We start from the raw sequence: 24,616 nt of genomic DNA, 5'->3' as shown, positions 1-24,616 counted from the left end.
AAATGTTATTTAGACATCTATAGTTTTCCTAAAATGCCTAATATCTAATTTGGTATATTAAATCATACTACTATCAATTACTTTATTTCCTAATCTATTTCAAATTCATTTATTATACACAACTCGGAAAATGTATAATAATCACACAAACTATATTTTCGAATTAATTCACTCTTCCACTCATTTTCTAAATTCATAAAAAAATTGGTAGACTAACTTTTTCATTCACTAATATATATATATATATATATATATATATATATATATGCAACTCACCAAGAATTAACATCAACATATATAAATGATTCTAACCTCTAATAAACGAATTTTGTTCTTTGACTCAAATCAACGTTTATGAGAAAAAATGTAGATAGTCATATAGTTTATACATTAAATCGTAAACATTCAATTTGATGTTAATCATCTACATTTAATTTTTGACTTATGATGTTTAGTAAAAAAGAAGATAATCAATTAAATCATTTTATGCAATTTGATATCCCATTTTGAGATTTTTCTAGCAATAAATATGAAATATAATTATCTATATTTTTAATTTAGAATAGATAAGCTAAGATTTTTTTTTTGGTAATTTCATATGCATTAACTAAGTCAAAACTATCTAGAAAAAAATGGAGGTCTAAGTACCATTTTGGGAGATATGAATAGAAGCTCCCAAAGACATATAATAGTGAAAAAAGGAAAAAAAAATTATCAACCTGCCTATTTTAAAATAGCAAATATAAATGATTTTTTTTCATTTTTCTTCAATCCATTATTTATGTATTTATTTCAGGAAAACCTCAATTTGGAATAATAAATTGAATAAGATGATTTAACTACTTTAATTTTTTAATATTAAAAATAAAATATATAACATTATTAATCTTCATGTATCAATTAGAAAAACTACATAGAATTTTTGATAAACGTCAATTAGGACCGGAGAAAAAAACAATATTATTAATTATAAATTTGAGAGTGAAAGAGAAAATTAATTTGAAAAAATAGATTATGTAATTATTAAGATTTTTTGAGTTATTTATAATAATTGAATAAAAGTAGAATTGGAAAGATATTAATGGATAGTATATTAATTTGAAATCTAATAATGATATATTGATTATAGACATTTTTAGAAAATATGGAGATCTAACTAACACTTTAAGTATTTGTAAAAGTAAAAGAGATATCTACTAAATTAGTAGGTCCAAATACTGTTTTTGGATATATGAATAGAAACTCCTGATTAAAATTAGGACTGTACTCTAAAATTTAAGTGTAACACCAACGGCCTCCAACAATATATAGGGGCTAGCATGCATATGTGTTACATTTTTGTGTTATTAATAAGTTATATCATACAAATGTAGCACACACGCAAACATAAAAAATTATGAAGCACATGTTTAAAGCTTCTCACATGGTTATAATGCTTCATTGTAGCACACGACTGTTGGTTCGAGACGAATCAGACGATAGACAAGTAGTTACAATTTATTGTCCTATAATATCGGAGGTTCTTCCCTCCACCCTGTGGAGGTTCACCTTGTAGTACTTAACGGCGCTTGTGTATCACGCGCTAACAGACCAAGATGAAGCCAAAAGGCAAAAAAATAAAAAACAGGTTTGTAGCAATTTTTTTTTCAATCGAGCACGAGGAGCAACTTGTCAGGAATTCCAAAATTACATAATTTCCATTTTGCTCCTCTCGCTTTTCTCTTTGTGATTTTCTTTCGAACCCCAAAGCTCTCATCCATGGCCGATCAGCTCACGGCTCACCGATAACCAGATCTCTGAGTTCATGGAAGCTTTCAGCCTCTTCGACAAGGACGGCGATGGCTGTATCACTACCAAGGAGCTTGGCACTATTATGCGGTACCTTGGGTAGAACCCAACCAAAGCAGAGCTTTAAGACATGATTAATGAGCTTGATGCTGATGGGAATGGTACTATTGATTTACCAGAGTTCCTTAACTTGATGGCTTGAAAGATGAAGGACACTGATTCTGAGGAGGAACAAATCGCCGAGTTCGTCGGAAATTGGGTTCCAATTGCCAAAAATCCAAATTAGACGAATGTTGGTCAAAACTGTTGTTTAAAGTCGAATGATTTGTTAAAACTGTTGAAAGAGAGAGAGAATGGCGGAGGAAGGAAAGGTGTGGAAGATAGAAGATAGAAAGAGTAGAAGAAGCCTTGAGATCTGATGTGGAGGCGCACGAGCGACAAGCACAAGGAACAAGAACCAGAGTAGTGTTTGTGTTGCTGCTGCTGCAAACCAAACTACTCTAGAAACTAGTACTCTGCTTTTGCTCTGCTCTCTTCTCTTTCTCTCTATCTCTCTCTATTTCTTTTGTGTCCGTTCTCTCTCAATAATTATACCCCAACCAACAATCTCTGCGGCAACAATGGAGAATTGTTAGAGTTATGGAGCTGCAACTAATACCGGTGTGCGGGACAATAAGCCCTCTTCATGAAAATAAAACAACAACAAAAACAGAGCTCAAGATCACATTTGGGACAAGACCCAGATGAAGAAACACCAGGATATTTGCAGCACCTTAGGTGCAGCACCTAACGAACATTAGGCTATTTTATAGGACATTTGCAGCACCTAATATGCTTCCTGTTAGGAGATAGATTAGCATCTCTGTAATAGATTAGGACTCCGAATCTTACGGGATTGTGGTTTTGTAATGCCCATATATCGGCCCCCATATCATTCAATAATACATGATTATTTCATCCTGAAACACGTTATCAGCACGTTGCTCTAAAACCCTGAATTTTTTTTCTCTTCTCCGCCGCCAACCGTGGTCGTCTACGGCCTCCGGCATCTTCTCGTCGGCGTTCCTCGTTGGCGCAGCCCCTGCGACCCCCCCTGCTGCCCTGCAGCTCCTGCACGCAGCCCCTGCAGGCCCTGCTCGCTGCCCCTGCATCACCCCTGCACGCTGCCCCTGCACGCACGCTCGCAACACCTGCAGCCCCGCTCGCGACCCCTGTAGCCACGCTCGCGACACCTGCAGCCCTGCTCGTGACCCCTGCAGCCCCGCTCGCGACCCCTGTAGCCCCGCTCGCGACCCCTGTAGCCCCGCTCGCGACCCCTGCAGCCCCGCTCGCGACCCCTGCAGCCCCGCTCGCGACCCCTGCTGCCCCGCTCGCGACCCCTGCTGCCCCGCTCGCGACCCCTGTTGCCCCGCTCGCGACCCCTGCAGCCCCGCTCGCGACCCCTGCAGCCCTGCAGCCCCTGCATCCTGCCCTGCAGCCCCTGCGACCCCCCTGCTGCCCCTGCACCCAGCCTTCGCAGCCCCGCAGGGTCTCTTCCGCATTCGCTCCGCAAAAACATATTTTTTCCCCGCAAGACCCCGCATCAGAGGATTCAAAATTGCTCCACCCGCATATATACGCAAGAAACGCGAACTGCACAAGCAAACTCTTCGCTCAAGAGAAGCTACTCCCGTCTTCTCTACCCTTTTGGGCCTTTAAACTATTTTGTTTTCCTTTTTCTTTTCCTATTGCTTATTAAATCATTTATTTGCACGTTTTCGTTTTCTAACGATATTTCACGTGCTCGTATAGGAAAAATCATTGCTCGTCGTACTATGGTGATGACATTCATGCCGAGATGGACGATACTTTTGCCATCTACATACGATTTCGATCGTATCCTCCCAAGATTTTTATGTCATCGGATGAAGATCGAAAAAGGAATTCAACAAGCAACTTCATGCATGACGATCGATTTGCAGAGCAATTTACTTATATGCGGTCTATTTGGCAGACCAACAAGTATGTTTTTCTTAAAGTTGCTGCTTTTGAACATATATATAAAAATTATCGGGCGCTATTAGCCTTTTTCATGTCTTCTTTTCCGGCCTTTCTTATAACGCCGATGAGACCAAAGAGGGATATGATTCCCCTCTTGGTCGACGTTTTTCGTGTGACGGTCCTGGGGGAGTCACGTTATTATTTAAAAAAGAAGATATCGATTTCGTGTGGTCGCCTGAGTGCACCGCTGTTTTGGGTGCGATCATGAGAATCGCTGATATGCATCGATTATTTTGTGACCATATACATCACAACCATTCTAATTCCGGTTACATACTTGAATAGTTTCGATTATTCGAAACCAATACAACCCTCGTTTCTCATGGATGCGTCGTCATTGCGACTGTTGTTTGAATGTTTGAGTTTTCTTAAACTCATGTCTATAAACGATAATCCCAAGGTCTACGTACTCATTTATTTGAGTTGAAATTCATTACTCTGAAGCAGCACTATTTGCTGACAAAATATCCCAAAAATAACGAATTCTATGGCACACACTTCAAGTGATTTAATGAACGTCTATGACATTGTATTATCAGAGTTGACCTTGATGCATACTCCACATCCAAGAAACGCATGTCATTTTTGGCACCTGTATCTATTTCTTGAGGGAATTTTGGAGATGGAAAAGTAACATTCTTCCATTCTCAAGTAAGCAAATACTTTTGAGCCTCAGGCTAAGGCTCCGTCCGATCCGATATGTAATATTTTATTGCTACGGACTTTGATTAGTCAATCTATTTTAGCTTAAGTATGACGTTGGCATTGCCATGTTTCTTGTTCGACTTTAGCTTAAGTCGTCTATTGGAATTGGAAGTTTGGTTGTGTTGTATTAAAAATTGGCATATTCTATAAAATTTCTTGTATTTCTTGTTTACAAGATAGACTCGTGAGAATTTTATTTGCCTTGGCTTTGCATGCATGGTCAACGTTTGCAACTCACGTGGTTTTTAAATTGGCCGCTTTTGGGTTACATGGGACCCCAATAGCACTACATTGTGATTTTGGACCTTGAAATTTGGAAAACGGACCTCGGAACGTCAAAATTGACGTCGTTTTTCCCGGTTACTGTTCCGGCATTTCCGGAACGTTTTCCGGCGTATTCGCCGCCTTCCGGCCATATTCCGGCGTTTCCGGCACCGCCACCCGGTTCCTACCGGCGTCCCCTGTCGGACCTGAAGTTCCGGCCTCCATACCGGCCAGTTCCGACCGCCGCCGGCTGGTTTTCCGATAATCGGTGCCGCCAGCTTCCGACGAGTTTTTCCGATGATTTTTTTTCGTCGTTTCTCGTCATGTTTTCGGCGTATTTCAGCAGTTCTTGCTGTCACGTTTTCCTAGTCCAAATTTCACCCGGTTTTGAGTTAATTTGACATGGTTTTCCGGTTAATTTTCCGGTTTTCTCCAAGTCGTTTCATAGCTCAAATTATTTTATTATTATTGGTGACCACCCGCACCAATTGGATGGTTTTTACCACCCAAATTGTTTGGTATTCAACTGCTCCAATACCATGTTTTTCCAACTCTTGAGTTGAAGAATGTAGTTCTATTGCCATGTGATACATTCGATGGGATTGCCATTTGTTTCAATCCCCTCTCTTACAATATCCTACGGCGTATTGTGTAGAGAAGTTCACCGCGTCGTTGACTCTCTTAATCTTCATTTTGAGAATGTCTCGCCGTGAAATCGAGTGTCTTGCTAATTGCGTAACCACCCACACTGTCCTACGGCGCAGGTAGTTGTTTTACGGATCTCGTGCGGAGATTGTGTTCTATATCTTCGTGCCTTGCTACGTTTTAAAGGCCATACATGCCAATGATGGATTTTCATCTTGATATTTGTGTTAAGAATGGAGAGGAATAAATTTGTCAGATTTCATTGACAGTATCTTTTTCAAGCTTCGACAATAGCTTTGTTAGCCTACAGACATAGTTTTGCTTGCCTGTAGCAGTAGCTTTATGTAACTCAAGATTCTTTGAATCATGAGTTCGGTTTTACTGTCTTCTCGGTTTTGACATGATCGTTTTTTTTATCATTTTGAACAAGATATGATGATCCGAGTTCTTTGCAATTCACATGATCATCTATTTTTCATGTTCACGAAGCGATTAGAGGACCACCTCACACATGCTCCACACGGTGAGGCCGAGCCTATCCGTGCCATGCATGGTGAGGCCGAGCCTGCCTATTTAGGCGGCTCCATGGCATTAAGGCCGACGGTGGCGGCATCCCCTTCTTCACAGGAGCTTGTGATGCGTCCCATGTTTTCTAATGCCTCCATGGTAATCTCTGATGCCCATCGCTCATTTTGCAAAGCTTGTTCTTTTGCTAGATTTCAAGGAAGTCCTTATTTGCTAAGGCTCCAACCGAGAACATTCCATTCTTACGAAGTATTTAAGGTGACATTAGTGGACCCTATCCAACCGAATACAGACATTTTTCGGTATTTTTATGGTATAGGTTTAGAGCATCGACGCGTTGGTCACACGTCGCTTTGCTTTCCACAAGAAACGCTGCATTCGCTAAAGTTTTTAGCTATGATCATCATCCTAAGGGCTCACCACCTTTCCTATCCTCTCAAATCTATTCGATTGGATACCGTTGGAGAGTTCACTTCCACGACTTTGATGATTTCGTTTTGCATATCTACTGGGATCGTCGTTGAACATATTATTCCTCATGTTCATTCATTGCACGATCCAGTAGAGCTCGGACTTGGTTATGGGTACTAACCTGCCGATTTTTACATGGGGATATGTAATGATGTTGCATGCAGCGACACATATTCGTTTTAGACCCACAACTTGCCAAGCGTTTAGTGCGTACTAGATGGTTACTGGATACGATCCCAACGTTCTTTTCATTAAACGCCTATTTGGTTAAAGTTGTTTATGTGCCTCTATTGTAGTTATCTCAATGGGTCTACTTGAAACGATTAAGTATTCTGGTTGGTTATGATTTATGAATCACCAACACTTGTCCGATATTTCCAATCTACAGCCGTTGATCTCTATCCTGCGATATTAGCAGACGGTCACTTTGATGAGACATACTTTCTGTCGTTAGGGGGAGATATGGAATGCTCCCATTCCGGTTTTAACGCCAGGAATTGACGTGGTGTGGCACTATGTCTTATTAAGATCCCGCACTACTCAAAGTGAGCAAATGTGCAACGCATTATCTACCTCCAGAAAGTCAAAGATTCGATGCTCAATGACTTTACCGATATTGCGAAAGTGACGAGATCGCACATAAATGCTGTGATGTGCCGGTAAGGTTGGAACTCTCAGAATATGAGAGAATTTCATATGACCTGGTCCTAGCACCGTTGGCACCATCCCTGACAGTGGGAAGGAAGCCGGCGATGGCACCATCGTACGTTGTGGTGTTGTCGGCGCCCGTGGTATTGCACCACAAAACAAGGGCGGCAAACGCAAAGATGGACTAGTAAGGGTCATAGCTTCGGTCTTGGCTCCTGCCTAGATGAGGGGGAGACCATTATTCTCTGGAATCAAAACTAGAAAGAAGCGAGATGCGTAGGCACAAGTATTTTGCCCATCATCAAAGATATTCTCTAAATATGTGTATCAACTAAGTTTCTGTGGGACACTACAGACTCCTTTTGTTGATGTTAGAGAAAAATAGAAATCTCACAAATTGATCATATACAGCGCGCGCGTGTGTTTAATGGATTCATCTCCCATGATTGATGATGTATTCGCTTATGTTCTTATTCCGTTGTAAAGTATCAACGATGAGCAACTTGACCGAAGTGGAAAGAATCAATACAGGCTGAACTAGACTTGTTATGTTGGTCGTTGTTCGTAAGTGTAATGAGAAAGATGAAGTCATGCAATATATGCAGGACTTATGGCGCAAAGATTGTCTCATTATCCTAGTATTGACTACGATGAGTTATATTCTCTCGTTATGGACATAATTTCTTTCCGCTACTTGATCAATAGTAGTGTCCATGAAAACTGATTTGCAGCATATGATAGTGGTCATGGAATATCTGTAAAGGGATCTTGACGTAGATATGAGTAGGGGTGGGCACGGGACGGGATGGGACGGGACGGGGCTCATCCCACGTCTCATCCCACTCTTTTGAATCGGGACGGGATCGGGACGGGACGAGGGTTTTTAAGAATGCATCCCACTCGGGATTAATCCCGGTTGGGACGGGACGGGATCGGGATGGGACGGGACAAATCCCACCTTCCTATGAAGTTAAATAAAAACCTATATTTTTACTTTTTCATTAACAAGTAACATTTAATAATGAAATTTTAACAAAAAAATGCATATTATGTTCAAAATATTATAATTTACCATTATTATTTGAGTTGATAGAATTTTAGAGTTATTAAGAACATAAATTAGTTTCATTTTCATACAAATATATAAGAATTTTTAAGTTTTCATTAAAGGTGGGACGGGACGGGACGAAGCGGGATATAAATTATTCGTCCCACGTCCCATCCCACCATTATGAAACGGGACGGGATCGGGACGGGACGAACATTTTTAGACCTTCGTCCCGTCCCATCCCTATGAATTTCGGGACGGGATCGGGATTTCCGTTTTTTATGCCCACCCCTAGATATGAGAGTGCCTGAGGGACTTTAAATGCCTCCAGACCACTGAGAGCTTATGTAATCAGATTGTGACGTTCGAGAGAACGTAGTACAATCGGTTGCAATAACTCATACCCATATGTGTTCATATGAAGCTAATTCTTGATTCTCTATTCCGTCTAAGTATAGATGATGAAGAGATTCAATGAACTATACATTCATACATGTTAGTGTTGTTGGGACACTATTGCTTTCATTATGACGTGATTAACTATGCGCCTATGCATTGTCATTGGACTTGCATTGCTTCTTTGACATGGGTTTAGTTCTACACTTAGTGAACCAACACAAAATCCTATCCACACCAACGCCGCCAGCAGCTCCAGCAACATCAACGTACGCCTTGGTGTAGCAGTCGACACTGGTAGCGTAGAGGATGCGTACGGTTCCGTCTTGGACCAAAATTAGTCTTTCATTGGTCTATTCCCCCATTCTTTTCGCGAAAGACACATTAAATGTGACAAATCAGAATCTGTCCAGTTTCGTAGATCAACTTCAACGAGACCTACAGGACAGCTCGCTCGATGAAATATGGTGAAATTGGTACCGTTGGAAAGGTCTATGTGTCTACTTTCCAGGGACATCAACCTTTCATTCATAGCTATTATATTGAGTGAGTTATGACCGTTTTAGCAAAGTAGGACAGTCATGTCCGGAAATTTGCAAGTCAGTCAACTTCGACAGAGCATTGTGAACTGCTCCGGTCACTGGAAAGCCACGGGTGTCTACTTTTCAGAACATTTTACGGTTCGATGATACCTATTTTGACGAAGAAGTTATGGCCGTTTAAGTGAGTGAAGGTCATTCTATCCGAGAATCTGATTTTCATTGCAAACTCTTGTTTTGAGTTGTTATGCAATCTTGTTTCCTAAGATCTAAGTTTGGCTAAGTATAGTATGTATGATCTAAGGATGTGTGGCTAGATTAATGATTAATCATTGGCCCAAGACTACGTTTGAGAAGCATGTAATGAACGTTGTATACGTTGTTCTTTGTACTCCATGATTATGGCACTAATCAGGGAGAGTTGTTTCGTACACTTCAGGAGGAGTCTAGCTCACATGATGCTATCAAATGTAGACGGTGCGTTGTGCTCTTTTTCCCTTCGATCAAGCTTTTGTTTTTACCCAAGAGGTTTTTATTTTACTTGACAAGGTTTTTACCGAGGCAACGATGTGTGCACCATGCAATCTAGGCATGCGACACAAGGGGGAGTGTTCCGGGAGAATTATTATTCTACCCTTGTGTGTGTCTTAGCCTAATAGGTTTCTTGTTAGGAGATAGATTAGCATATCCGTAATAGATTAGGATTCCGAATCCTACGGGATTGTGGTTTTGTAATGCCTATATATAGGCCCCCATATCATTCAATAATACACGATTATTTCATCCTGAAACAGTTTCTAAAAACTACTGTTAGTGACTTATAAATGTGACTTAAAAACTGATTTTTTTAATGAATGAAACCGTACCAAACTATGCCCAACTCGAGGTGTAGTTGATTGGCCTGACTTATGTTAGTTCTGGGTTTCTTTGCAATCAAAATTAGACGATTCAAAATTATTGAAACACTCCGCCTACCTCAAGTTGGCTCATATATTTCACTCTCGAAGTTGCGTTCTGGGTCACTTCCATCAATTTAACAGTCTGCAAAGCAAGATGGCGGGAATCAGTTAATTGAGCGATATCAATTGCTTCATTTGGTTATTTGCATCCATGGAACCTTATAACAAACAATGGGTGGGCTCTTCACTTGCTTGATGCTGGAGCAGAAGATCACGGACCAAAGCTTCAAGAATATTGCATAATTTGACATCATTATCTCTTTTGATTGGTTCTTTAACCCCAATCATACATTGTCTTACAATGTATCTCTTTTACTTGATCGCTTGGTCAACCTAGTTCAAATCGTAGTTAATAAGCTCCTCGTGTCATAATTAAAACTTTTCTTGATAGAATGACATGATTCAGCTCTGGTTTGATTCACAAGAAGTAACAATGTCATGTTTCTCATATTCTACGGAGCCCGTTTGATTACTCTCAGCAGTATCTTGGTTCTAATTAACAAAAACAATTAGATAACCAAACCCCTTTACATCAACTCATCATCGTGTGAGTGAAGAACTTAAACCTTCAAATATAGATACAGGAAGAAGCGTTAACAACAACGGTTAAAACAAATCTCTAATTCTAACAATCACTTTCATTTAAACATTATATATCCAGTTCTGGTTATTTTCACAAATCAATACATCACAGGCGAAAATAATAAGTTAAGCATCGAGTTGTAAGCAAGTTTTTGACATATTTCCTCAAGCCTGGACAATGATTTTTTTATAAATGTTATAGCAATTAATGAGTCAGTCTCATATTGCTCTGAAAATAAAAATGAAAAACAATTCCATATGATTTACAGTAGTTTGAAATCATATCAGCTTTTTGCCCAAACGCCTGAGCCTACGCGCCTGACCCTAGCAGTTTGAAAAACGCCTGGAATCTAATCTGGGTCCCACCCGCTCCGCTTCTTTCCCCCATTTCAAATCCCTCCATATAGTAGCCGTTGCCTCTTCGCACAATACATGATACACCTTCCTCATTTCAAATCCCCCCACACTCTTCTTCGATCCCCAAGATCTCAGTTCCTCAAAACCCTAATAATTCTCCGTTCCCCAATCCAACCGAGATTCCCAGGGTTCAGATCCTTAATTGCGTTTGGGGCTTTGGAACCGCACAGGTAGATCCTCCCGCTCCCCAATTTAATTTCCCTTTCCGGATTGTTAGGGCTTCTTTTGGGGTTCATTATCGCTAGTTAATTGAGCTAACTAGTCAGCACGGAAATGTTCCATTTAGGTTTCTCTCTGTGTTTTGATGAGCTGTGTTGGTGTTGTTTGTTAGATTTTGTAAGGACGGAAGATGACGTCAGCGACGCCGGATTCTAGGAAAGTAGGGACGGGGATGGCAGCATCTCCGTCTCCGTTTCTGACGCCTCGGCCCGAAAAGCGGCGTGGAACGCTGGATTGGAACTCGAATCATAAGGATAAGGATAAGGAAGTCAATGTGCAAGTTGTGCTCAGATGCAGGTGAGCTTTGGTTGTCTCTTTTGATTTGTCAGTTGATGATTTCTGTATTGATTTGTTAGGGTTTGAATCGTTACTAGTGAGTTGGTGAGGAACTTGGAGTTCAGCTATAGTGTGTGATCATTTGATATGGTTTTCGACATGTCAACTATAGAGTTGTATGTTTGCCTCATCTGGTTTTGAAGTTTTTTAGCTTTGTATTACGGTATTAAGCTGATTTGTGAAATATGCTTGAATGTATGATGATCTCCGATGAGTTACTAGAACTAAAAGTTGCGGAATATACATTGGCTGATTGTTGTTTTGGATATCAGGCCGCTAAGTGATGATGAGCAAAAGTCGAATGTTCAAACGGTGGTATCCTGTAATGAACAAAAGAGAGAAGTCACTGTTGTGCAGAGTTTAAATAATAAGCCAGTTGACAAGGTTTTCACTTTTGACAAGGTAAACTCCTAACCTCTTTTTCTGAGTGTCTTTGTAATGTCAGCTTGGATCCAAATGGTGATTATAAGGTTATGTTTACTCTTGCTCTATGTATTTGTTAGGTTTTTGGGCCAAAAGCACAGCAAAAGTCAATATATGAACAAGCCATTTCTCCTATTGTGAATGAAGTTCTCGATGGTTTCAACTGCACTGTATTTGCATATGGGCAGACAGGCACTGGTAAAACTTATACCATGGAGGGTGGGATGAGAAATAAGGTACGGATTGATAATGATCAACTCATATAAATGATATAGTAAGTAATATCTTCTCTGCCACAGCTATCATAATGTGTGCATATTATATCTTGTAGAATGGCAATTTGCCTGCTGAGGCTGGTGTTATTCCAAGGGCTGTTCGTCAGATTTTTGATACACTTGAAGCACAAAATGCTGACTACAGCCTGCGGGTTACATTCTTGGAACTATATAATGAAGAAATAACTGATTTACTAGCTCCCGATGACCACTCAAGAACTTCTGAAGATAGGCAAAAGAAACCGATTTCCTTGATGGAGGATGGAAAGGGTTGTGTGATCGTCAGAGGCCTTGAAGAAGAACCTGTATATACTGTAAATGAAATTTATACTCTGTTGGAAAGGGGAGCTGCCAAGAGGCGGACAGCAGATACACTTCTGAACAAGCGCAGCAGGTGTGTTTTTCACGTCCAGAATAAAAAAGATGTTGAGTCTTGAAGAAATGGTTTCTTATCATTTTTTGGGCCCTTTTTGCAGTCGCTCGCATTCCGTCTTTTCCATTACTGTCCATGTAAAAGAAGCAACAGTTGGTGATGAGGAGCTAATCAAATGTGGAAAACTTAATCTTGTTGATCTGGCCGGATCAGAAAACATATCTCGTTCAGGGGCACGTGAGGTATTAATTATTTCCGTCTATTCCTGATCTGGCAAAGTTATCTTCTTATTGATCGAAAATTCCACCCAGTGACAATTTACTTTTACATAGATAACCTTTTCATGTGTTCTGTTTATGGTTCAGTATCACTTCCATTATTATAAGAAATTTGTTATGGTTATGTAATGATTGAATAACTCCTATCTTCTGAACTTATCATGCAAAAGCATGTCAAAGCCTATGTTTGTGTGAATATGAGTTTTTGACAGTTTCTGAACTTTAGCTGTGTATATCAGGTTTACATAAGACTTTTGTGTGAAAATTGTAGGCTCGTGCAAGAGAAGCAGGGGAGATAAATAAGAGCTTACTCACCTTAGGCCGTGTCATAAATGCACTTGTGGAGCATTCTACTCATATACCTTACAGGTACTTTTAAGATCTGATATCTTTTCTTCTTTTTGTGGTATAGAAGTCTTACCAAATACCCTTATTTTGTCTGCAGGGACAGTAAGCTTACAAGACTTCTAAGAGAATCATTAGGAGGAAAAACTAAAACTTGCATCATCGCAACAATATCTCCATGTTATCATTTCGTGGATGAGACTCTAAGCACACTAGATTATGCCCATCGTGCCAAGAACATAAAAAACAAACCCGAGGTTTGTTTTGGTAGTACTTAGCCTTCAATTTTCATGTGATTCATGATGATCTATGGTTAATGATGATCAATCTTTCTTTTGGGCAGGCAAACCAGAAAATGTCAAAAACTGTGCTACTAAAGGATTTGTATATTGAGATTGAGAGAATGAAAGAAGGTCAGATGACACTTGCATATTTCAATTGAGTCGATAAGGAAGAGTTCTAAACTATATTTATTAATTTATTCCAATGCAGATATTCGGGCAGCACGTGAAAAGAATGGTGTTTATATTCCACGTGAAAGATATGTCCAGGAAGAAGCTGAAAAGAAGGTGAATCCTTTTCCTCATAGGATTTATATATATTACCATAGCTTGGTCAGAGAATTCTTTAGTCTAGGTTGTTACTATTTATTCCACATTCAATGAAGGAAACATTAAGATGTGAAGCTATTTTAATTAACTTGACTATTCTGTATTTATAAAAATTATTGGGTGCTCAACTTATTTGCATCATGTATAGAAGTATAGTTATCTGCATCATAGACTTTATAGTTCTTCTATTGCTTTATATAATGTGGTTTTATCTGTTTAAAATTTGGAAACCCTGCAGGCTAGGGTTGAGAGAATAGAGCAATTGGAGAATGACCTCATCCTCACAAAAGAGGTATATTTTCTTGCCCCTTGATTAAAATTTCTTTAATGATATTCATGTCGTGAAAGTCATTTCTTCTTGCAGCAAGTGGAAAAGTTTCAAAAGCTCTATCACAGCGAACAAGAACAGAAACTGGATTTCCAAAGTGAGCTCAAGGACTGTAAGGTATGTATCATGAACATTTATTATTATTAATGTTGTAGTCTTTTGAGTTCATGCATCTCATCAAGAATTAAAATGTTTTTTTTTCAGATAAATCTGGAAAATACTAACAAGGTATTACTAGAACTTCAAGAGAATCACCGGGTCGCTATCTCAACCCTAAAACAGAAGGAGCAGATTATCTCTAAACTGCTACACTCAGGCAAGGCAATTGAGATATTGTTGAGGAGATTGTGTTTGTTTCTTGTTATTTGTTTATTAAGTATATATATATATATATATATATATATATATATATATATATATATATACTTGTTATGTTTGCTACTTGAAACATTTGTGACAAAAATCTATGTGTTTATGCATATGAAAACAGAAAATCTTTTAATTGGACGAGCGAAGGAATTATGCACCGATCTACAGACTGCATCAGAGGATATAAGTTCACTACATGAAAAATTAGGTAAGAACTCTAGTGTTAAGCTTATAAAGCAATGCTTACATAGAAGAGTACACTTGTCTTGCATGATTTGAAAATGCTAAATTGTTCTTTTAATTGCTGGCGAGATCTTAAGACAGCATACTACGTGAGCTATTGCATTAGTAATTCTGGACACAAGTAACTGGCCTTTGCTTTCTACAGATCAGAAAAACAAAATGGAAGAAGAAAATAAAAGCTTGGTTCTGAAATTTGGTTCGCAGCTGGACCGAAGTCTCAATGATCTACATAAGACAATCTTAGGGTCTGTTTCTCAACAGCAGAACCAACTAAGATGCATGGAGGAACATGTCCACTCATCCCTTGCAAGTAAATGTGACGTAAGGGAGATTTAGTTTCATGTATTTTCATAATGCTTGCCTTGATTTATTATCATCTGATTCTTAACACAAGTGAAATTACCAGGCAACAAAGGTACTGGAATCAAGGATTGAGAAAATATCAGAGACATACAGTTCTGGAGTTTCAGCATTGAAGGAGCTAGCCAACATGCTGCAAATGAAGGCATCATCTGACCTGGAGCAGATAAATAGTAAAACGCTGTCACAGACAGTTGCTGTTGAGAAGGTATTGTGTCAATTATTTTGTATGTTTATATACACATTAACTATATATTTACTATTTATAGGTTGTTTTTATAATTCATAGCAGAGTATATTAATATTATTTATCTTCTAGTTTCTCGGAACCGCAGTTACAGAGGCGAATGAAGTCATCCAAGATATTCAGCAGTCTCTTGTTGAGGAGAAACAGCTATTGGCTTTCTCCACTCAACAACATGAGCTGGTAAGTTTATTCTTGATATAATCTGAACTTGAAATAGATGAACGTATTCTTAATCTTATTGTTAACCTGTAGGGATTACAACGAAGTTTGCATTCAGCACAAGTTATTTCAAAGGCCACTGTGAATTTTTTTGATGACCTCCAAAACCATGCTTCAGAAGTTATGAAAGTTATTGAATCTAGTCAAGTCAAACGATTTCACCAGTTAGTGAACTTTGAGAAGATGTTTAAGGTAAGGCTTCCCAACAGATGGGATATTGACAGTGAATAATATAACGGCTGATGACTGTTTGCTGCTATGAAATAATGGCTGATGATTGCTTGCTTCCACGAAACAGGAAGAGGCTGCTAAAGATGAAAAACTGGCTTTTGATAAGATTACATCAATATTAGAAAATTTGACGTCGAAGAAAATTTCTATGGTAAGTACTTCTTTTGCTTGTCAGTTGAGTTGAGACAGTTAATTTTGTAACTTCCAATTGACCATAAGAAATGAAAATTCAGGTATCGGAGGCATCAATTAACATCCAGCACACAGATACACAAGAGCATAGCATATTGCAAAAAGAGGTGTTAAACATGCAACAAGTGGCAACAGATGCAAGAAAGGAATTGAGTCAACATATGGAAAAGGTGGAGAGTCATTTTATGGAAGACACATTCTCAGCAGCTGAATCTCAAGTAATCATGGAAAACTGCCTGCAAGAGTGGTATGTTTTATTTCTATGTTACATGGAAATATCAAATTTATTTCTTTTTCAATAGAGTAGGCTCAGGAAAAGAAATTACGCACTAAAAACAAAAAAGGATGTAAATCCATCACCTGATCAGTTGTTATATCCATTGTGTATGACTGTGTTGCAGGGGCTCTACCTCCACCCTGATCAATTGTTATATGCATTATGTGTAATTATGATGCCGGGGGGGGGGGGGGGGGGGGGGGTTATACACCGCCCTGATCAATTGTTATATCCCTTGTGTGTGATAGTGGATAGCCATTGTTTTCACTTCATAACTTCTTTCTTTCTATGGTATGCGCAGCTCAGAGAGAGTTGGTTATTGTGGAAGACAGTGGGAAAACACCCAGTCAACAATAAATCATATGTGTAAGAATAGTATTTCAAATCTGGAATCCACTGTCAAGTGAGTTTTCATTCCTCGACCCGTCGAATTTTGCATCTTTTAGTATGTATTCCTTATAAAAGTTTCATTCTTTTGCTAAAACAGGGAAAATGTCTCTGCAAATCGCTTGGCACATGGGGGGGGGGGGGGGGGGGGGGGGGGGGGTTATACACCGCCCTGATCAATTGTTATATCCCTTGTGTGTGATAGTGGATAGCCATTGTTTTCACTTCATAACTTCTTTCTTTCTATGGTATGCGCAGCTCAGAGAGAGTTGGTTATTGTGGAAGACAGTGGGAAAACACCCAGTCAACAATAAATCATATGTGTAAGAATAGTATTTCAAATCTGGAATCCACTGTCAAGTGAGTTTTCATTCCTCGACCCGTCGAATTTTGCATCTTTTAGTATGTATTCCTTATAAAAGTTTCATTCTTTTGCTAAAACAGGGAAAATGTCTCTGCAAATCGCTTGGCACATGAACAGTATGTGTCTACTTCCTCCCGTGTCGATGCAGATTTTGACGCTATAACTTCTGACGTGCTAGCATCGGTTAATGGTAAACTGAATTTTCTTATGCTGAACTAACTACTCGACATATGTATGCTAATTATCAGCTCATTCGTTCGTTCCTTATAATTTGCCTTTTAATATTGGCAGCTTTACTAATGCAAGACCGTGAAAAGACAAAGGAGATGGATACCATGACTTCCTTGTGCTTGGATCAACTGAAATCAGTACAAGACAATCACAGTGAAAGTGTATCAACCATACGTCACAAAGCAGAAAAGTCTCTTGTTCAAGATTATGCGGTACGTTATCCATTTAGGGTTAACTGATGTTTAAAACAGTTAAATTTTAGTCTTTATAGGATGGCATTATTGATTGAAGATTAGTAATTTATCTTATTGACAATAAGCCTACTGGTATTCGGATAACAGGTTGACAATTATGCTGGTACTATGAAGAAACGAGTTATACAAGTCCCCAGCTTTGCATCTATCGAGGAAATGAGAAGCTCCCTTGACGTCATGGATGAGAACATTTTCGGTAACAAATCAAAGCAGAGCCTAACCGAAAGCAAGATCCTGTGTCCCAGAACTCCCTTCACAAATGTCAACTGATCATCGCAAGTCAAGAATTTACACTACATGTTGTGTATGCTAGCTGTTCCATTTGTCAAAACAAGCTCATCAACTGATGAGTTATGCGAACGAGTCGGTGTTCTCCCATTGATTTCTTGAAAGTTAAGAACACCGCATGTCATATTTCTCAGTTTAATGTCCTTCCATCGAAATGAATAACATTCACAAGTTTATCCAACTGTTCTTCTCCAACTGATTAAGCAACAACCTACGAAAGCACCCATTTATAGACACAAAGCAGAAATTAGGTGCACCAAATCAATTTACATTTCAGCTGCCTATTCTTTACTCGGACTATTATTCTTCGTTGTTAAGACTTGGGACATCTACACTAGCTTTCAGACTCCATTGGAACTCCTTCTGGAAAAGGCGTCGAAGCTGCGTAGCTCAGTCGCCGCCCGCGACTGTCCGCAACTGCTTTTACAGGTTACTTCTTTATACCTTCGTTTAGAATCTAAGACTGGCCAAACTGCTCACGCGGTCCAAGTTCTCATCTATATAATTATTAGCAATAAGAAGCTTATAAGATAGTGAAATATAACACGTGGAGAAAGAATATCCGATGATTCCAATCCATTTTGTACAGAGAACATCAAGGCCACTGAGGCCAGGTCAAGTCCAAGGTCAAACTCTTTAATTTCCCTTAAAACCCAATTTTTGCATCTACCTTACAGGTTCCCACAAAGTTGACAATAAGGGCTTTATGGTCATTTTTTGTAAAGGTCAAACTGTATGACTTCAAACTCCTATAAATGGCTCCGTCGAGGGTTCATTTCTGTATATCTCTCCTTCATTCTTCACTGCAACATACAAGCTAGCCTTCCTTTTGCTGTCGTTGTATATCTTCCTCTTCTTCATCAGTACACTCATCTATTTGCTTTGTTAACTTAGACATGAAGACCATGAGAGCTCAAGAGGTTATGGGATTAGACATGGCGAAATATCTGATGCTACTCTCGTGTAGGCTAGAGACCAAGTTCAAAAAGTGTGCGTCGTCGCCAAACGATGTGTACGAGTGCAAAACCTGCAACCGCCAATTCTCATCGTTCCAAGCTCTTGGTGGCCACAGAGCGAGTCATAAGAAGCCGAGAACGTTGCCGGGCAGCGATGAGGACCTGAAAAGCGAGGTCAAATTGGCTCAAAGCAAGCCAAAAAAGCACGAGTGCTCCATATGCGGGCAGGAGTTCAGTTTGGGGCAAGCTCTGGGGGGTCATATGAGAAGGCACAGAATGATGAACACAGGGTTTTCTTCTTCAGTTCCTTCTGAGGTTGTTGTTGCTTCGAAGATTCCTGTGCTGATGAGGTCGAGTAGCAAGAGGGTCATGTGTTTGGACATGGACTTGAACTTGACGCCTCTGGAAAATGACCTGAAGGTCTTGTTTGGGAACATGGCTCCGAAAGTTGATACTTTAGTTTCTTAATTCTTTGATCCGATGGCTGTTGCGTTCATTCATTCTTTTAATAGCTAGGTCTTGATTATTAATTTTTTGTACATCCCATTTGATGTAATGATCAATTCTTTTTTTTTTTTTGAAAACCATGACCAATTCTTTTTAATTAACTTGATTATTCTTTTGTTACAACTTCCCGATCGTATATATCATGCATAGTACTGTTAGATGTGGTGTGAGACCGGTATCCACAACACATATTTCTATATATTTATAAATTGTTTACAGCAACTCCTTGTCTCCGACCCTTTACCTTATCCATTTGAGTATATGAAACATGATCAGTATTATAATCACTATCAATAATCGCGTATATAATTGCATATGATGAAGCTTGAACCGAAACGTGAGTGCGAAGCTGAACAGTCGAGTTATTTAAATTTTTAAATGCCTAGAAATGATCTGAACGTACTCCATGGTACGTACTGCACACACAGCAACTTTGAAATGGCTACGTACATACCGATTCTTTCCTAATTTTCCTTAACATGTGATTGTAAACTATATTGAACTGATTATAGGGCATATATTCGATCAATAATTTCTCCATATTCCTCCTGTAACGCAAATTGCAAATAAATAGTAATGGCATGCTGAAAGCTTCAGATTTGGATTGAGCTAGATCCTAAAATAAATTGTACGTGAGACCAAAAATGTAACCGCGGTTCAGAAAAATTCAGATTTCAAAGACAACAGAAGAAAAAAAATGCTAAAGATATAAAATATATGTTGGTCAAAGTATATATCAAAATTCATCATAGATAACCCAAATTAAAAATCTAACTTGAACATAATCACATAGTTATTTCCTATATACTAGTTCCCAATCCATTGTTCGCCGAGACGATATATTGTCAGGCTAGAAGCATAATTAAAACATAATATACAATTTAGTTTGCTTAACTATTACAGCCTAGAAGTCCTAATCTTACACCGGCATGTGACTGTTACTGAAGCTGTACATGTGATTACTTGTACAAGATCACCACTTTGGTGAATTATAAAATGTCTCGTATGCAAAGAAGGTTCAGCTCACAAACTCACATTTCTACTTCAGAAAAAATGGAGTCATATGGCTTCAATTCAACAACTAGAAACAAAGCGAAAAAGCGATTCATCAAGCCTAAAAAACCGATTTATAATTCATCAAGCCTAAACCAGCAAGAGAATAATCAATTTCTCCAAACTCTAGATGGCAGATCACAATTCATAATCTAGTATATGCAGGACACATATACAAGGTATATATAGCTTCATACTCACCTTCACCCTTAATCTAGGCAGTGATCACAGTTATGGTATTCGAAAATAGGCATGAAACAACCTGCATAACATCACGATATATATTATGTTGATAGTCTCCATGCAAATAGAATTTAGAATTTCATCACAAACCTACACAAAAGATAGAATCGTCTTCATAAACATAATTCACAATGAGCCTAAGCTCTTAGATAGCAAACAAGACTATGAGTTAACAAGCGCAGACAATTCATCATACACCTCAAAGATTGCCAAACACAACGACTCGAAATGAAGTGAAAAAAGGCGATTCATCAAACCAAAAAGGCAATTTCTAAGAAAAATAAGCCAGTTTGGGGAAATTGTCATCAATTCTAAGACTGTGGCCATTTTCTCATTTGCTCATAGTGAAATTAACGCAACAATTAGGTCTAAATACAGACTCAAAGTGAGAAAAATCAAGAATTGAAGAATGTGAACAGAAAATTGAATGTGAGCGACGACTTACACTTATCGATCATGTCTTCTTCATCCTCGATGTCCTCGCGTTGTTATTTTTGCTTCGACTCTGAGAACCGTTGGAGAGAAATGTTAGCTTAATTGCAAGGTGAAAAGAAGGCTAAAACGATCGGAATTGAAACAAATAGAGAGAGAGAGAGAGATTTTGCAGATCTATGGCTATAAGAGAAGGTTTCTTAGCACCAGAACACATACCAAGCAGCGGCGGCCTGAGTGGCTTTTCTAGCTCCACTCGTCCGGCTAGGCGCCATTGCAGAAATCACCGGAAGAGCTCCAATTCAATCTGGAACTGCTACTTGAACTGAAATGAGCACCAGAGCTTGAGATATGCACCATAAGCGCCTAACGCATTGAACAATTGTGGAGAGACTTTGGGAAGGCTTCGCCGACACTGGAAAACTAGGATCGGAGACGAAGCAGAGCACTGCCGGTACTACGTAAAGGCTTCGAAACCCTAATTTCAGTGTGTGAGAGACGAAGAGAAAATTATCACAGAGAGACGAATATGGTTTTGAGTGTTTGAGAGACGAAGTGAGAATTTTTTTTATATAGAGATGTATATTTTAAGCCTTTTTTTTCATTCTCGGTAGAAGATAAATTCCGGTCAATCTAATAATTTAAGCACGAAAGTTTGCTCTATTTCCATGTTTTCCTTTCAAATTTTGAAGAAAAACATATCACAACACACTGCATGTTATATGTGAAATATTTAACATGTTGTATGTTGTTTTTTTTACATTTAACAACGCGCTGCATGTTGTAATCTGTGAAACATTTAACAATATGCTACATGTTGTTTGTTTTTTTAACATTTAACAACGTGATGCGTGTTGTTATTTTAAAAGCTTTTAACAACATGTCTTTTTGCTAGTTGTTAAAATGTTGAATCGATAACTTCCAAATAACAACACGCAGAATGCGTAATCGAAAACTAGTTTAAGAACATGCTAGTAACGCATGTGGTTGAATATAACTTTTCACAACGCACAAAATAAGAATGTTGTCAAAAATAGTAATCAACAACGCTCTAAATGTGCATGTTGTTACTGTGATGTTGCCGTATGCCATTTTTCTTGTAGTGATGGTGTTAGTATCTACTGCATGATCATATGTATTTGCTGCGAATAGGATCATGGTATGAGAGTTAAGACATCCTGTTGGAAGAGGTTGCTAAAACTTTCTTTCGTGATGAGAAGATTGACTTGATTGATTGTGTTCTGAAGATCTAATATGGTTCTGAGTTTTGACTTCTAAGTATGAAACTGAAAAATCTTACCAGTACCTATGGTTGTGACTTCTAAGTATGATTCCCATTTTTACCCCATCTATCCAGTTTCCAAATTGAAATGTGTGCATCATTTATCTTATAATTGTAATTTTTTTAAGACGTCTTATAATTATAATTGTAACGTACAAACCCCGCGGTTGGCGCACGGGGATATATCTAGTAGATACTAATACTTGGTTTTTTATAGGAGCACTTTGTGCTACGTTTTTAATATGTTTTATCTCGAGTTCTACTTTGTTTAGCTCTTATTGTTGTAGTATTGAGTCATTTAGTCGAGTTAGAAGTCGGTGGTAACGTTTGTTGCATTTTTGTGTTAAAAGGGGTTGAAAGAACAGAAATTGTCGAGAGTCCTATTTATAGTAAGATTCCTTGTGTAACTAGGAAATCTAGTTAAATTAGGAGTCTTCATTAATCGGCATTTCTATCACATTTATGATATATTGAGAATCTTACTTGCATTAGGAATCATTTTTAGACTAGAAAACGTACTATTTAGGAAAATCTTACTTGAACTGAAACTCTTATTCCGTAACTTTCATAATCGTACTTTCATACTTTGTAACTTACTTGTCTTTTATTATTTTCAGATTTTAAAGATGAGATTGTGTAGCTAAAGTGAAAGAAATTGAGGAGAAAGAAAAATGAAGAGAATAAAAAGAGATAATGCAAGAGAGAAAGAATGAGACACCTAAAAAGGAGAAAAAGAATGAATTTATCAAAGGATATTGCACCCACCAATGACAAAAATAAGTGAAAGAAATTGAGGAGAAAAAGTTCAAACTATAGTATTCAAGGTGCCAAAACTCTTCTATAAATAGCACATCATTCACAAAGAAAAATTATCACTTCTCCTTAGCATTCAAGAGCCAAAACTCTACCAAAACACTACCATAAACTTCCCTCACAAATCTATGTTCTTACAATTATTGAGACTATGCCGAATTTATGTTCTTATAATTATTGAAGTGTGTATTTCTATTGTTGTGTTATACTCTTCTTTTACTTGCTTTTAGATAATTTTCAGATATGTGCATACGAATTTAGTGCTTGAATGCAGTCCCTAAGATTGTATTTGAGTGCTATCTTCATCATCTATATTGACACAAATCGAATCATGCCCTAAGTAGGTTCGGTTTGTGTTACTTAAAGTGAGAAATTCTGGAAATTTACATGTACCCTTGGTGAGTGACGCCACTGTGAAGCATGTCTCCAATAAAGATTTGGTGCTTAAATGTAATCTTGTTTGATTTCTACCATAAGTGTTGTTAAACTTGATTGCATGCAATTTAGGTGAGGCCCTAAGTTAAACTACACGTCAATAGAAATATTGCATGATTAGATGTCCCCTAATGCTCTAATTGTATTGGTGTCTAAAAGTATGTAATCAAATGAATTAGAATGCATGATAGAACCAAACTTATAATTAGTAGTTAATAATCAATCTCAAACCCCTCATTATTTGTTAATACTAAAAGTTTAGAGTTCCTTTCAATTCTCCGGACTGAACGATCCTTGCTTATTATATATTAACGATGATATTTTACAGAATTAATTATGTGGCGCTCGCCCGTCCATCAATTTTACAAACACTTTTTGAGCACACGTAGAATGCTCTAAATATGCATTGAGCTCTAACTATTGTCGCGAGTAGTGGAATACCTAGCTAGGTGACTGGCAGCGCGTGTCATTGGCTTTAGGTGAGTATAGGATATCTCAAGGACAATGGCACTACGTATGCCGTTGCAACACTAAATATTGAAAATCAATCTTGCATGCATTGAGCTCTAAAAACAAATCTATATTTGAATGTTGCAATTTTAACAGACTCACAGAGAGTGTGAGATTACTTGGCTCTGTTTATCCATATTGCATAATTTGCATCAGCATTGTGTGCATAAATACTGAATGGGTCGAAGCTGCAATTGATTCAAAAATAGAGGAACTTGCTTTGCTTCTACACAGAACAACTTGCATGCTAGGACGAAAACGGCTGCTAATCAAACGTGACAGTCCATGCACACTAACTAAGCATTAGTTCCCCGCACGTGTTATCCCATGTATGGACCAAGTCGAAGTCAAAAAGAACAAAGAAGATACAATTCAATTCCAATACACAGTAAAGGATATATAATAGTCACTTTGGATTTAGTCAAAGTCAAACCCAGCTTCAATCCCCTATAAATAGAACACCTGATGACCTGAAGATTTCATTTCTTGTATATCTTCATTCTGCTTA

The 24,616-nt window shown here is 38.4% G+C and overlaps 2 protein-coding genes across 2 annotated transcripts; both read left to right on the top strand.

The window, feature by feature from the left end:
- The first annotated feature begins 11,039 nt into the window (after positions 1-11,039).
- LOC126801159 (kinesin-like protein KIN-5B) lies at positions 11,040-18,058 on the top strand. Its single transcript, XM_050528627.1, has 24 exons — positions 11,040-11,197; positions 11,359-11,543; positions 11,855-11,984; positions 12,086-12,241; positions 12,337-12,674; positions 12,757-12,895; positions 13,203-13,300; positions 13,377-13,533; positions 13,620-13,689; positions 13,769-13,845; positions 14,126-14,179; positions 14,252-14,332; positions 14,420-14,531; positions 14,706-14,792; positions 14,973-15,148; positions 15,234-15,395; positions 15,507-15,614; positions 15,687-15,845; positions 15,952-16,035; positions 16,118-16,323; positions 16,655-16,756; positions 17,185-17,294; positions 17,396-17,547; positions 17,677-18,058. Exons 2-24 carry the CDS (start codon positions 11,377-11,379, stop codon positions 17,857-17,859), a joined length of 3,108 nt encoding a protein of 1,035 aa, XP_050384584.1. The 5' UTR covers positions 11,040-11,197; positions 11,359-11,376; the 3' UTR covers positions 17,860-18,058.
- A 605-nt stretch (positions 18,059-18,663) lies between these two features.
- On the top strand, positions 18,664-19,342 carry LOC126801156 (zinc finger protein ZAT18-like). The gene has a single exon (XM_050528624.1). The coding sequence runs from the start codon at positions 18,774-18,776 to the stop codon at positions 19,299-19,301; it is 528 nt and encodes a 175-aa protein (XP_050384581.1). The 5' UTR covers positions 18,664-18,773; the 3' UTR covers positions 19,302-19,342.
- Positions 19,343-24,616: the final 5,274 nt, after the last annotated feature.

Source organism: Argentina anserina, chromosome 6 (assembly GCF_933775445.1).
Source record: "Argentina anserina chromosome 6, drPotAnse1.1, whole genome shotgun sequence".
Lineage (NCBI taxonomy): Eukaryota > Viridiplantae > Streptophyta > Magnoliopsida > Rosales > Rosaceae > Argentina > Argentina anserina.
Note: the sequence above shows the minus strand (reverse complement) of the source record. Positions and strands in the feature narration are given on the sequence as shown.

Bases quoted from the DNA above. Each gene is read 5' to 3' on its own strand.
- LOC126801156 (XM_050528624.1), top strand. From the start codon at position 18,774: ATGAAGACCATGAGAGCTCAAGAGGTTATGGGATTAGACATGGCGAAA.
- LOC126801159 (XM_050528627.1), top strand. From the start codon at position 11,377: ATGACGTCAGCGACGCCGGATTCTAGGAAAGTAGGGACGGGGATGGCA. The intron at 11,985-12,085 runs GTAAACTCCTAA...TGTATTTGTTAG, and splicing joins AGGTTTTCACTTTTGACAAG to GTTTTTGGGCCAAAAGCACA. The intron at 15,149-15,233 runs GTAAGGGAGATT...TGAAATTACCAG, and splicing joins CCCTTGCAAGTAAATGTGAC to GCAACAAAGGTACTGGAATC.